Source organism: Arvicanthis niloticus, chromosome 6, assembly GCF_011762505.2.
Source record: "Arvicanthis niloticus isolate mArvNil1 chromosome 6, mArvNil1.pat.X, whole genome shotgun sequence".
Lineage (NCBI taxonomy): Eukaryota > Metazoa > Chordata > Mammalia > Rodentia > Muridae > Arvicanthis > Arvicanthis niloticus.
This window is the reverse complement of record NC_047663.1, coordinates 39,781,217-39,796,015: the sequence shown is the minus strand read 5'-3', so window position 1 is coordinate 39,796,015 and position 14,799 is coordinate 39,781,217. Positions and strand designations below refer to the sequence as shown.

Below are 14,799 nucleotides of genomic sequence, written 5' to 3'. Positions count from 1 at the left end.
AGTGACCTAGAGGTATTCATGGACTCATGGACCATTGCTTAAGTATCTCCATCCCCATGCTCAAAACCAGTAGCTCTGGTGCATGGGAGCACCTAAGCAGGCCATCTCCAAAAGTGTCAGTAACACATGAACATGGTGGGGCAGAAAAGGAGGAGATCAGCCTGTGTCCAGCCCTTACCAGTGTAACCTGTTTGGCACTGGAAAGTGCAGAGAGAGCTGGGAAATATAAGTCTTCACCCTTTGTTGCCTTGGGAAGGAGGAAATGGTGACTCTTCCCTCTTGGCATTCTTTTATTCTGGGGTTGTCCTGTTGTGTCTCCTGTACCACCATCTGATATGCATTCCTTCTCTTCACTCTCTTACTTTACAGTATTTTATCTTTCTCCAGTGCCCTCTTATCTCTGCCACTTACTATTAATGCTTTTATCTTTACAAATTTTCCAGTTCCTAGTTCATACTGTAAGAATATGACAACTTTCTGTTCTCTGTCTTTATTGATAGTGTGGCTATTTCCTGTGAGATGTTCAATGCATTTCAATATCTGTTTTGTTTTTTGTTTTTTATTTTTTTAATGTTTTTACTGTTTTCTTTTCTCTGGGTGATAGTGAAGATGGAAACCTCAAGAGAAGGCTGAATGTTAGGAAGGCCTGCATGTGAAACTAGAAGAACTTCTGTCTTAGTTAGGGTTTGCATTGCTATAAAGAGACATCATGAACAAGACAACTCTTATATAGAAAAACATTTAATTAGGGCTGGCTTACACTTTCAGAGGTTCAGTCCATTATCATCATGGAAGAAAGCATAGCAGCATGCAGGCAGACATGATGCTGGAGGAGACAGGATTTCTGTATCTTGATCTGACTACATCTAGAAGACTGTCTTTTCCAGGCAACTGGGAGAAGGGTCTCAAAGCACACTCCACAGTGACACACTTCCGACAACAATGCCACACCTACTTCATCAAGGCTACACCTACTAATAGTGCCATTCCCTGGACCAAGCATATTCAAACCACCACATTCCACTCCCTGGCCCCCATAGGTTTGTTCAAACACATGAGACTTTGGAGGCCATACCTGGCCTTAGCATAACAAAAAATACATTTAGTCCAACTTCAAAAGTCCCCATAGTTTATAGCTGTCTCAACAATGTTAAAAATTCAAAGTCTTTTCTTAGATTCATCCAACCACCTAACTGTAATCCCTTATAAAATCAAAATTAAAAAGTAGATCACATACCTCCAACATCACAGAATATACATTATCTTTCTAAAACATCATAGAGAAGAAATACTGGACCAAAGCAAGATCATATACCATCTGGGTAATCTCTAAACTCTGCATTTCCATGTCTCATGTTGAAGGGCTCTTCAGACCTCCAACTCAGTTTCTGGTTTGTTAGCTACAGCACAATTCTTCCTCTTCGAATGGTTCTACTTCCAGATAGGAGCTTTCCTCAGTACTTATCCCATGGCTCTGGCATTTAGAACATCTTGGGGTCTCCAAGGCAAATTCAGTGTTACAGCTTATTGTTACAATATCTGAGATCCACACATGATCTTTTGGGCTCCTCCAAAGAGCTTGGGTCACTTCTCCAGCTCTGGCCTCTGTAGCACTCCAGGGTCTAGTCGACTCCACTCCATTGCTGCTGCTATTCTTGGTGGTCATCCCATGGTACTGGTATCTCCATTATGCTTCAGTCTTATGCTACAACTAGGCTTCACCAATAGCTGTCCGTAGGCTCCCTTCATGGTTCCAAGCCTCAACTTCTTTGCATGACCCCTTCAGACCTGGGCTCTCAACTGCAACTGAGGCTGTACCTTTACTAATGGCATTTCTTGACCTCTTACATTGTCAGGTCTTAACTGCTCTCATGGCCCCTTCATGCTTCATGTTTGATGTTTGCTATATGCAACCTTTATAATAATGAGATGTGTTCTCTCCAGCCCTTCATCTATTAAGATGATTATAAGAGTAAATGAATGATGGATTTTGTCAAAGGTCTTTTCTTCATCTATTAAGGTTATAGAATTATGGTCTTTGAGGCCATTCATGTTGTAAATTATATTTGCTGATTTACATATTTTGAACTATCCCTTTATCTCTGGAATGAAGCCTATTTGATCATGATGGGAAACATTTTTAATATGTTCTTGAATCGGGTTTGCCAGTGTTTAATTAATAATTTTTGCATTTATCATCACCAAGAGATATTAGTCAATACTTGCATTTGTTAAATTTTGTGTGCCTTTGAAATCAGATGAGTCTGGATGTGTTTCTTCTTTTATGTGTTATGGTATAACTTGAGAAGCAGTGGTTTTTGCTTTTTAACTGACTGGAAGAACTCTGTAGGGACTATCATTACCAGGGCTTTTATTATGCAATATTATTTATTGGTGATTTAGTCTCATTGCTTGTTATAAGTTGTTCAAGTGGTTGATGAAATCTTGGCTTTACTTTGTAGGCCATGTGCACATAGAAGTTCATCCATTTCTTTTTGATTTTCCAATTTGGTGCGATATAGGTTTTCAGTGGTCAAAGTTCTATGACTGAGCAGTTCAGAGGTCTTTGGACAGAACTTACTACAATAGTTTTGTTAAGAGAACATGGTTTCCAGCTGCCTTATGAATAGATATGTACATGCCTGTATATCAGTGCTGCTCTCAGCCTTGATCAGAGAAGCTTCTGTTTGCAGTGGATGATGGTTACTGTAGAGACTCACAAATGGACAATGTGCTGAGGATAAGTGATTACTGAGTTAATCCCAAATGAGACTGGAAAACAAGGTAAGATCAGGATGATGGAGAGGAGTACCATAAAATGGTATCTTTCTGGACATGACATGGTCCAGAATTCATGTTGCAGCCATGAATTCAGAGCAGCATTGAACCTACACAAAACCTGCACAAGATTGGGCTGATGAACATTTTATCCTGAATGGGGGAGGGGACATAAATCCAATCTTTTCCAGAGAAACTATAAATAGTTAAAGGTTGCTAGGGAACATCAAGTCAAATCCCATAGTGATGTATCCACTGACCCATTATCTCACAGGTGAAAGTAGGAGTAAAAACTTGGTAAGAGAGGGGATGGGGTCAGAGAAGATAATGGGAGGGGCTTTGATCAAAGAACTACATATTTTATACATGTCAAATTATAAAAGAATAACATATTTACAATCTCAACAGTCCAAAAAAAGGATTAAAACAAAGATACAAATGAAGAAATAACATTCCAAGACATATATGAGAAATTCAGAAAGTCTAGTGGGGAAAAAAACAAGTAAAAAATCTTAGGAATGAAAAAAATTCAACACATCAATTTTTTTTAATTCTTTAGAAAACATCATTTATAGACTAAACCAAGCCACTCCCACTTTAATAAAAAGTAATGTTAGAAACTGAAAACAAGGTTGAGAATTTCTATATTCAGATAATTAATAAAGAAAACAGTACCCAGTTGGGACATCAACGGAGTGAAAAGGATAAAGGTGCATTATGTATATGTATGAAGACACCATAATGACCTACTAGCCTACTAAAACTGAGCAGTTAATAGGTTAATGAAGATTTTGCCTGTTGTATTGAGGGCAGATGCCAGGATTTGTGTGGGTGCTTGGGTTCTTCTACAGCAACACACAGACTCACAGGATGCTGTAGTTATAAGAAATTCATGTATAAGAAATGATGATAAGACTGGAGAACAGCTAGGGTCATAAAAAGCTTCCTCTCTAGTGAACTAGTGTGGACTTTCAGGTCTCTATAGAACTCTAGCCACTCAACCCCATCACCCAATAATCCTACAAAGAAGGCCTCAGTCTTTCTTTCTCCAGCCTGAGTCATCCTGGAGCTTGATGCCAATACCCCTGGGAAATACTTCAGGGCAGATTTATAGTGTTCATGAGTCACCAGGTTTAGAGGATGTATTTCATTGGACCTATCTATATAGGAGAAATCACAGGTTGATGATCTGAAATGCAGATTTAGTTGAGTACTGTGCATCCAAGCTGGCAATCTCGTCTTGAAGAAGCTTTTCTCAAAGCCACCTAGCCTCTTCATCTGTACTTCCCTAAGCTTCTTGGATTTGATAACTAGATAAGAGGTATGTATGCCTTCTCTGGGGACTTCAGGTTTCTGCCTGCTAGTATTCTACATGAAGTTGAGCAGCCCCATAATAAGTATTCTATCTATTTCATTTCTAGGGATTCCATCAAATCACTAGTTACCATTCCAATCAATGGCTTCATGAAGTCATGATACCTACCTTCTCTGAGACCATTTAATGAGCATTACTATATAACTTCTGTTCCATCCCCACCCCCCGGGTTCTTTGGAGACCTAAAAATCCATCCTGACTCACCAAGTGAGCTTTTTAACAAGTTACACATTTGTTTTTGCATCTACCTGTTTCCCAGTATGTCTATTCACTTTTCCCATTGAGACCAGAAAATCCATTTCCATCACAGCTGTAATGTGTGGTCTTCAAGACCATCCTCCCAAGCCAGCAGAGGCACAAGCAGCATCTGAAGATGTGTTAGAAATGCAAATTATTGACACTGTATGAAGTATTATCTGCATATTATCCTAGTGACTCTCCTAACATCACAGCAAGGTAGTGGTTAGAGATTGGTTTCCTCTTAGAGACTCACAGAGGTGATTTTCTCCAAAATACACAGCCAATAAGTGGTGGTTATAGAACTTAAGCCAATGCACAACTGTCTACAGGTATTTGGCTGTATTAAATCCTGAAGCAGAAGGAAAGGCCAGCATAATAACTTAGAGCTGGAAGGATGTGACTAATTCCTCTAACATTTAATTCCCAAGTAATTTGGGGCATACTTATAGAAGTAGACTCTTCAGGGTGCTAAAACTGAGGAGAATTATAGGCAGACTTCATTCAGTCCAATTTAGGAGTTAGTGTATTGTTGCGGTAAATCTCTTGCCCATAGTCACTAGGATAAAAGGGGGAAATGTGGTGGATAGCCCTAGCCTCTTGTTGTCATGGTAATTCCACTCCTGGGAGGGGCTGCGAAGGAGGAATGAATCTTGTAAACCTTCTGTCCAATCAAATTTGTTAAATAAAGGCTACAGCCAGTGATTGGGCAGTGGAAGAGGAGTGGGAGGAGCCAGAGGCAGGGAAAGAGGATAAGAGGGGGAGAGCCGTGGGAATTAGAGAGGTTGGCAGTTGGTGGAAGCAGAAGAGTTGGCAGTTGGTGGAAGCAGAGGAGTTGGCAGTTGGTGGAAGCAGAGGAGTTGGCAGTTGGTGGAAGGAGAGAGGACGAAGAAGACCTTGACCTAGGAAACCACAAGTTGTTAAGAGCTCTCTTAGCCGGGGAATAATGTAGTTTAATGGTAAATCTGCCCAATCTAGGCATGCAGCATTCATTTGATATTTATTGACTTGTGTCTTTTCTTCTATGGACTTCCCATGGGCAAGAGATTTACCGCAACAGTGTATTATCCCAGTTACTTGAGAGTTGTTAAAGGTCACATAGCATGAGTTTGAATCCTACTTCCGGTACTAATTTATGTCCTTGTTTGCATTTCTGTTGCCATGAATAAAGTACCATGACCAAAATAATGAAGAAGAAACAGTTTTTTTGTGGCTTATGGTTCCATAAGGATGGTGTCCATCATGGTGAAAGGGTTTATTGTGGTATGTCATCATGGTGAGAAAGACTTGGCATGATAATAAAAGTGATACATTGGATAGTCACATTTTCAACTCCAAGTGAGAAGCAGAAAGCATGAAACAAGAAGTGTTCCAAGGCTAAACTCTCAAAGCCCACCCTGAGTGATGTGCAACCTCCAGCAAGGCTCCACCTCCTAACAGTTCCATAACATCTCCAAACAGTACCATCAAGTGGGTACCCAAGTATTTAAATATATAAGCCTGTGAATAACAATTCTCACAAACATCATATTTCACCCCTGATCCTTATAGTCCTAGCATATGAATATACTCTGGTGAGGTCATGAGACTTCAAAGAGGTTGTGAATGGATGGGAGTATCTTTCAGTGCTCTTTGGGGATCAGAGCTAGGAGGATGAAAGGTCCTATTATCCAGGACTATCAGAACCCTCTGGAGGGCTGGTTAAAATACAACACATTGTGCTCTCCCAGAGATCATTTAGATCATTGTGATGCTGGCAGATGCCACAACTGCAACTCTTTCTGCTCCTCAAGCAACCCAGTAGCATGAGAAAAGTGCATCACCTGGGACCACTTCCAGGACACCAATTCCAAGTCTGTCAGGGTTCCAACTGGAAGCATTTAAGAAGCATAAAGACTTTGAGATTCGGAAGAGTATGGAAAACACACAAAGAAGTTTTGTAGTTACAGCCCTTGAGTGACCTTTACCCTTCTATGGATGGAGCCACAGCAAGCCAACTTGGGAGCATCTGAAGCCATTGGGTGAGGTACACAGGCAGTCAGAAGAGAAGCCCTACAGCAGCTCTCCTCCCTTCAAAATCCCAAAAGACTCTCCAGAGCCTCTGCCCAGCTTGAAGCCAGTGGTCAGCTCTGTCCTTTGACAGAGTCCTCACGTGTGACTGAAGAGACAAGCTTGTGGTTTCCTTTCCTCACGTGGTGGCTCTTGGCAATTTTTTCTGTCAAAGAATGTCAGATGCAGTTGAACAACACACACAGCTGCGATTCTCTGGAAGAGCTTGCGCAAGCCGGGAATGGTCCGTTCCCTCAAGGCTGAGGGAATTAGCTGTTAAAGCCCTCTGAGCCCCAGGGATGTGTTATGGAAAGATTTTCAATTATTGCTTCCATTTGTTTAGTAGCTTTAGAGTTACTTTTTTTTCATTTCTTTTTGCATCTGATTACATTTTGAAAAAGAAACTCATCCATTTCTTGTAACTTAAATTTATTGACACACACTTCTTATTTTCTTTTGGGTGTCTGCAGGCTCTGGGATGACACTTTTCTTTTTCATTCCGATTGGTGGTTATCTGTGCTTTTTCTCCAGCCTTCAGGGAGTTTTAGTTTAGTGCTTGCCTTGCTAATCAGCTTACTTTGGGTTTAACTTACCCATTTTGGTAGATACTGGGTTCATGTTTCTCTCTCTCCCTCTCTCTCTCTCTCTCTCTCTCTCTCTCTCTCTCTTTCTCTCCCTTCCTCCTCCCTCCCTCCCTCCCTCCCTTTATCCATCCATCCCTCTCCCCTCCTTTATGTTCACTGGGCTTGAGTTGAGAGAAAGGAAAGACTTATTTTCTGAGTGTGAATGTACCAGAATATTCCTAAAAGGAAGATTCAACAAGGAGGAAACCAAGTGTGTGCAGGGACAGATATGCTCAGGGAGAAGACATTGTCCAGGCTGCCCCACCCCCATCCCACCCCACCCCACCCCCACCACTGCTGCTGTACTACCTGGCCAATCTTTGCTCCAAGGTAGCTCCAGAAACAGGAGCAGAATGTCTTCCTGACCCTCTCCTCATCAGAGCCTCATGTACTGGTAGTCCCCAAACTAGGGAATGTGTCTGCCTGGACCAGAGTGGCAGAAACGCATAGACCACATGGCATCTGATGAGTGGTGTGGAAAGCCCCTGCATCAGAACCTAACTGATCAGTTTAAGCACTGGACTATCACACAGAAGTCCGCTTGGCAAAAGCCTCCAATGCCTACATAGAAATGATTACATCAATGATGACAGGCTTAACCTTCACTGCCTCCTTCCCTTGGGGCTTTGCCTACACTATTGAATCTCTCTACACCTCCATTTCCTCACCCATCAAATAGGCACGATGATGAAGACAAGTGCCTCCTCAGAACCAAATACATAACAAGGACAAAACCTTCTTTTACGGTTTTCTTTCTCAGATTGGAGAAAGCAGGCCCAAATCCGTCTTTGACTTGCTTGCTACTTACATGAGACACTCATGTAAGTAGCTCATGAGACACTGCCCTGTTCTCTACACCCTCTGGGTGCGCATGCCAAGATAATGAGGCATCAGTGGCCTATGCTACACAACCCATGGCTTCCCTCTTGCATTTCCTGGTCTCACTGAACTTGGGGACCTCTACCTTACGATTTGGTCATGACCAAACCTAAGAGAAAATCTTCAGAGTATTCCCTGTGTGCACTTCTCATAGATAAGCAGGACAGCATGGGGCGAGAGATTAAGATTAACCTAGACAGAATGGTTTGGGGCCTCTATAGCTCTTTTGTGCTGGCTGCTCACTATAGCCACCATTGGTACCATTGTTATCCCAGGACTGGTTCTTACATCTTTCTCCTCTATGACCTCTCTTGCCTTTTGCCCCTCTCTTTTGCCAGGAATTCCTAAGCCAATGGCCCCACTTCCAAGCCTCTTAGAATAACAAGACTCTCCAGAGTCTTGAACATCTCATCCCACAATTAGAAAGCTGAAGTTGGGTTGGAGACAGAAGGAACTTTCTTGCAGATGCAGGCCCACAGCAAGACTGTTACCTAAGCTGCCAGCTGCAAACCTAGAGCCACTTCTGTGATGCTCTGCAGATCTAGGACCATACCAGGCCCCGTCCACTGGCCATACACTAGTCTCTGCCAGGTGCCAAAGATGTGCCTCCATCACACAGCAAGAGAAAAGTCTGTGATCTCAAGTCACATGCCAATGGGCCTCGCCACACCTGAGGTCTAAGGCAGAAGTTCCAGACCGAGGGATCTTTCAGATGATTATGTACTGCTTTGCCTTACCCTGTGGACGCCTGCTACTACAGCCATGTCAAGAAGTTCTTCATTCCCCTAAAACCTTTTCTTGGTGATCTTTGTTCTGTGGCCAAATCCTAAACACGAGAACCATTCCTACTTTATGTCAGCAGGAAGATACCTCTGAGAGAGCTGAAGAGCTGTCAGCTCAGCAAAACCACCTCTTCCCAGTAGACTGTTACACAGACAGAAAGTCACATGAGTAGAAAACCACATGGGTAGAAGAGCCTTACTCTCTGTGATGTCTATTCCTGGTTGTCAACTTGACTACATCTGGAATGAATTACAATCCAGAAATGGAGAGCACACCTGTGATCGAGATCTTGAGACTGGAAGACATGGTATTCTGACCTGAATCTTGACACGGGATGACACAAGCTTTTGATCCAGATCTTGAGGTATAGTGCCCATGAAAAGCTTAGGCCCAGGCAAGGTAGTACAAGCCTTTAATCACAGGAGACTGCAGCAAGCATATCTGTGAGTTCAAGGCCAGCCAGGGACAGAGCAAGTTTCAAATCCAAGCTTGGTGGTACACACCTTTAATCTGGGCCATACCTTCTGCTGGAGGCCTATATAAGGACATGGAAGAAGGAAGACTCACTCTTCTTTGCCTGCTTGCACTTACTTGCCGCCACATCTGTTGGGACCTTCTTCTTCAGGATTCCAGCTTAGACAGTAGACCAGCTGAAACTACCAGTCATGACACTGAGCAACTAGATTCTTGGACTTCCCACTCACAGCTGCCCAGTGATTGGTTAGTTGGACTGCAGACTGTAAGTCATTACAATAAATTCTCTTAGTATATAGAGACATTCCGTAAGTTCTGTGACTCTAGAGAACCCTGACTAATACACTGCCCCTTTGTAAGCTTTGCCTCAGAACATAGATACCAGATGCCCTGGAGCCTGAGGCTTGGGAGACAATATCAAAACTTCCACATTATTATAGTACCAAAGTGCCCAGGAGTGGCCTGGCAACTTCTCACAAGTGGCCTGCCCTCTAGTGGCTGCAGTCTCTTCACATCCTGGCATTAACTTGATCAGCTTCCTGGTAAATTTCTGCTGAGTCACCAAAAGAGCAACAGCTGCCTCTAGAGGTCCCCCTTTTCCACACACCAGTGGTCTGTGGCTGGTGAGCCAGGCAGAGGTAGAGTGAGTGAAGGGATTCCGGGGATGTCCTCAGGAGGACTCCTAACTGCAGCTCTCTCGCTGCCATCAGCAGCGTCCAATGCTCATTAGACACTGAGCTCTGTGCCTGTCTCAGGCAGAGGTCTGAGACACTGTGGTACACCTAGACCAGAGCCCCACCCTCCAGGACCTTCGCTCTTCTGCTCATACTTAGAGCCTGCAAGACTATCAGAGGAAGCAATTTTGCTCTCCTCCCAGCCTTCCCATCTCTACTCTGGAATAACTTGACTGTTTTTGAAACAAAACACATCATGCCTTCTGTGATACTGCATTTGAATTCTCAGTGGTTTGGGCTGTGTTTTGAATATTGATTATCTATTTTTATTGTGTCTTTACGGTGCTGGACTTTCAATATTGTGGTTTGGGCATGTTGAACAAATGTTCAGCCATCAAATCGCACCCTCAGCTCCACTGATTTTATTTATTTATTTATTTTCATTTCATGTGCATTGGTGTTTTGCCTGCATATCTCTCTGTATGATGCTGTTGGGTCCTCTGGAACTAGAGAACTGGCATTACCAACAGCTGTGAGCTGCCATTCGAGTGCTGGGAATTGAACCTGAGTCCTCTGGAAGAGCATGTGGTGCTCTTAACCACTAAACTATCTCTCCAGCCCCCCTGATTTTTTTTTTTAAAGCAAGGTCTAAAGAAGTTGGTTCTTGACCACGTGAAACCCAGGCCCTGCCCTTTGTAACCTGCGTAGATTTTTTTCCAGCTTGCAGGAATGAAATGTGTTCCTGCAGGAAAGGTGGAAGGACACTGTGTCCTAGGAACTGGCCTACATTATGAGTGTGAGGTTTGGAAGTGGACCAATAGAAGGATGGGCGCAATAGGAGGACTCCTGGCGTTTTTTGCAGAAATTGCATTTTCTTCTGGGATAACTATTAGCCATTAGAGGGCGCTCTAAGGTCAGGAGGGTCGTGGAGCATGTAGGAGGGGAAATGATGTTCAGAGAGTCTGTCTATATGGCTGGCTCAGGCTCTTGTGTGTGCTCAGAACAGTGCCTCAAATGTCTGCTTTTCTGGCTTACGATCCTTGCTTCATACCAGGCTTCTGCCATCTGCTACTCCTTTCCCTTCAGAGCCTCCCACTTATGCCCAAAGGTTCTTTCCTGGGTCTGCTGCACACCTCTAACCCTTTTTATGCCTTCCCCTGGCCTGGCTCTTTTGACCCTGACATTCTTTGTGTCCTTCTCCAACCCTGATCACTTCATGAATAAAACAAGGTTGGCAACATCTTACAGGCAAATGAACACAAAGCTCCCCTCCAGCTAACACATAGGCTATCATTACTCCTCCCAAGTCCTTTGGGCAGGACAGGTAGGAAGAAGGGCTCTCGTCTCAATGTGAACCCTGCTCTGGGTTATTCTACTATGGTTCCTTCAGCTGCCAAAGCTGGAGGAAAGGCCATAGCACAGCCTGGATCAAACTTATCCTATATAGTGGGTCCCCCAGCACCACCTCAACTCTCCAGCCCCTGTGTCCCCACCCCAGGGCCAATCAAGTTTGAATCCTGAAATCTTCATGGAGTCCAAGAAACACAGGCAGTGGGAGTTGAAGAGAAAATATTTTAAACAGATAAGTACCATAATATAGCTTATCACATGACTGAGATCTGTGATCCTGCAACAGTAGGCAGGGGGATGGTGGTGGTTGGAAGGTCAAGGGCTGAGTGAAGCTGGAGTCTCTGGTACTGGGGTGGAAAGGTAGCTTCTCTTGACCTCAGTTAAGCAGGGGTTCACCTTCTTTAGGTAATCTTGAACCCACATGACGTTGGTTAAGGCACAGGTTTCTCTACCTTTCTTCAGCCTGAATCTGTGAACAGAGGACATGGACAAGGACCTTGGTCACTCACTGGAATCTGTAACACTCATCTCTGCCTCTGTGAGACCAGGGGCCCCTAAATTCCTGACTCTGTAATTGAAGGGATTTTTTAAGATCTGAAGCTAGCATGGCTGTGTTACATTGGAACCTTATTAATGGAAACCCTTGAAACCTCCCCTAGAAACTAGGATTTCCTCTGTGGTGCCAGAGCACAGGAGCTGGCTGACAGTCTGATGTGCAGCTAGGATGAAACTTCCCCATCCTAGAACAACTTCTTGCTCCAGGTTTGAATGTCTATGTGTCTGTCTGGGGCCTACTGTGTGTGTGTGTGTGTGTGTGTGTGTGTGTGTGTGTGCGTGTGTGTGTGTTTAGAGGGCTGATATGTATATATATATATATATGGTGTGTATGGTATGTGTGTGATGTGTGATATGGTGTGTATGTTTCTGTGGTAAATGTATGTGTGTGTGTGTGGTGTATGTAAGTGTGTGTTTGTGTGGTATGTGGGGGGTGTGTTTCTGTGGTATATGTGTATGGTATGTATAGTGTGTTTGTGTGTGTGTGTGTGATGTGCTTATGTGGTGTGTGGGAAGGTGTGTTTGTGTGGTGTGTGTGTGTGTGGTGTATGTAAGTGTGTGTTTGTGTGGTATGTGGGGGGTGTGTTTCTGTGGTATATGTGTATGGTATGTATAGTGTGTTTGTGTGTGTGTGTGTGTGATGTGCTTATGTGGTGTGTGGGAGGGTGTGTTTGTGTGGTGTGTGTGTTTGTGTGGTGTTTGTGTGGTGTTCATGGTATACAGACATGTGGTGGCCAGGGATCGGTGGTTATAAAATCATCCTCAATCGATTGTCTAGCTTACATTTCGAGGCAAGGTCTCCCACAGAGCTTTGTCAGAGCCAGCAAGCACACAGGCTATGCCTGCCTCTGCCTCATCTAGCACTGGGGTTACAAACTCACATGATCCTGCTGGGAATATGAACTCAGATCACCATGCTTGAGTAGCCAAACACTACCCACTGTGCCAACGCTCCAGCCTTGTCTGTTGTGCTTCTGTTAGACACTTCTTTCTGGCTATATAATTTGGGATCTAATCAAAGGCACTTTGGAGTTCAAGCAAATAAATCAGGATCTTCCTCCTGGGAAGCCCCAGGCTCCCCCTAGTGTTGCTCTACACCACAGACTGCCTGTTTGGGTTTAGACTCCCTATTCTTGTGAAACAGCGCCATCTAGTGTCTACTATTCTCATTTCTGTCAATATTATCCCTCCCCTGCCTAGTGGTTCTCCAGGACTTCACTCACATCACAGCTGAGTAAGAACAGGTGGGGCTCATCTCTTTGTAACACATGATAGTCTTCAGGGGAAGCTGTTTCTTCAAGGTTTCCAAACAGCAGCTAGAGGAGACCCCATGCACTAGAAGAAAATCACATAAAGAACTGTTCATTAGCAACTATCCCTCAGCCTCTCACTCACAGGAGTAAAAAGCAAACCCCGCCAAGTCCTTCCTAGGATGGAGACCACATCCAGAGGGCCACAATGCAGCTCTGTCTCAGCAGCCACACATTTCTGGAATGGAGAGAACAATCATAAGGCCGGGGAGGTCAAATCTAAGCAACCCACAAACCAGGAGGTGGTGGGGACAGTAACTGCAAGCCTGCCTGGGCCCATGGATCAGCACATACCCTGCACATACAGTGAGACTCCTCATACCACATATGCAAACCCCTTCAGTCCCACTCTCCCAGCACAAGTACGTGGCTCTGTTGTGCACTAGTACTTAAGCTCAGGGCTCTGGCCTCGTATCCTAGGGGACCTGTTATCCCATCACATGCAGGACATTGCAGTCCATGGTTTGAAGACATGGGGCTGGGTGAGGAACTCCACACGGGCTCAGGAGGTAAAATAGGTTCTCCCAAAATGTGGCTAGTCCACTCACCCACACAATCTTCCACATCCCCGGCCTTGATCCTCACCTCTTTCAGGGCCTAGTAACCCCTACTTTGCTGGTTTGTACACTCCCCTCACACAGCCCATCTTCAACAACCCCATGTTCTAACCCTGGATCCTTCCTGTCTCTCTAGTCACAGAAACCTGCAGGTCCACTGACCTCTGGTTGGTATTCTCCAAACAATCTAGAGCATAGATTCCATTTTATTCATGCAGAAAACATCTTTGAGGGGTAGAATAGTTTTCTGGCTATTCACTCCTGTGTTCCTTCCTTCAGCCCCTGCCTGTCATCTGTCACAGTATGGAAATTGGACCAAGTCTCCCCTCTGGACTTCAAGGATCCCAGCTTGTTCTAAACAACAGTCCCTTCCAGCTGTCTGTAGGGTGAGGATCAAAATTATCCTCCACACACTGAAACCACTTCAGCTCTAGAAAAAAGAAGCCCCTCCCAGGACAAAGCCAGTCTTGGAACCACATGGAGAGGACCCAGCCCAGGTTTGTCTCTGCAGCCACCTAGTTCTGGGATTAGCAAAAGAATCAAAGTAATGAGTTTCAGGTCTGAGTTCTCCACCAAGGAGTGTACTTCTAGTTTGTAATCTTCCTTCATGTCCAATGCCCCCATTTCATTTGTGTCCTCCATTCATCTCCAGATAGGAGCAGAGAAGGAACCAACGAGGTCTAGGCCCGTTCCCAGCCCAGACCCCCTGCCTGTACATCTCCCCTCCCTGGGCCCAAGCACAAGGATCCTATTACTCACGGCTCTTGCTGTCTACATCCTGTAGCCACACGGCAGCCAGCATCAGGCACATCAGGGCCATAGCACCGGGTTTCATGGTGATATGTTTCTGTCTCAAGCCTCTCTGGAGCAACCGCCGAACGTCTGGCGAAGCCAAGAACTCTCTCCTGCCTCATCCTGTACTGAGCTTTTATCAGAAGGCCCAGGGTGCTTTCCCAGACCATGGGGAAGAGGTGGGAGTCCCAGGGAGAAGGAACTCATACCCAATGGCCACATGGAAAACTCCTTTTCTCACCTTTCCTGGGGCGGAGTTGGGGGGGGCGGCATTCGAGGTATGTTTGGGTGCCTAGTGGCCTTGGGAACTTCCCCAAATGCAAAAGCAGATACCAATCTTTACATTCTTGACAAGATACGTAG

General features: G+C 44.5%; 1 protein-coding gene across 1 annotated transcript; it reads right to left on the bottom strand.

Moving 5' to 3' along the window:
• Positions 1-11,537: 11,537 nt before the first annotated feature.
• On the bottom strand, positions 11,538-14,479 carry Ccl1 (C-C motif chemokine ligand 1). Its single transcript, XM_034505016.1, has 3 exons — positions 14,404-14,479; positions 13,001-13,112; positions 11,538-11,691 (listed from the first exon to the last, which is right to left on the bottom strand). Exons 1-3 carry the CDS (start codon positions 14,477-14,479, stop codon positions 11,538-11,540), a joined length of 342 nt encoding a protein of 113 aa, XP_034360907.1.
• Positions 14,480-14,799: the final 320 nt, after the last annotated feature.

Excerpts from the sequence above, each read along its gene's own strand:
- Ccl1 (XM_034505016.1), bottom strand. The coding sequence starts at position 14,479 with ATGAAACCCGGTGCTATGGCCCTGATGTGCCTGATGCTGGCTGCCGTG. Across the intron at positions 13,113-14,403 it reads GGATGTAGACAGCAAGAGCC|TGCATGGGGTCTCCTCTAGC; the intron begins GTGAGTAATAGG and ends ATTTTCTTCTAG. Across the intron at positions 11,692-13,000 it reads TGTTCTTACTCAGCTGTGAT|ATTCAGGCTGAAGAAAGGTA; the intron begins GTGAGTGAAGTC and ends CTCTGTTCACAG.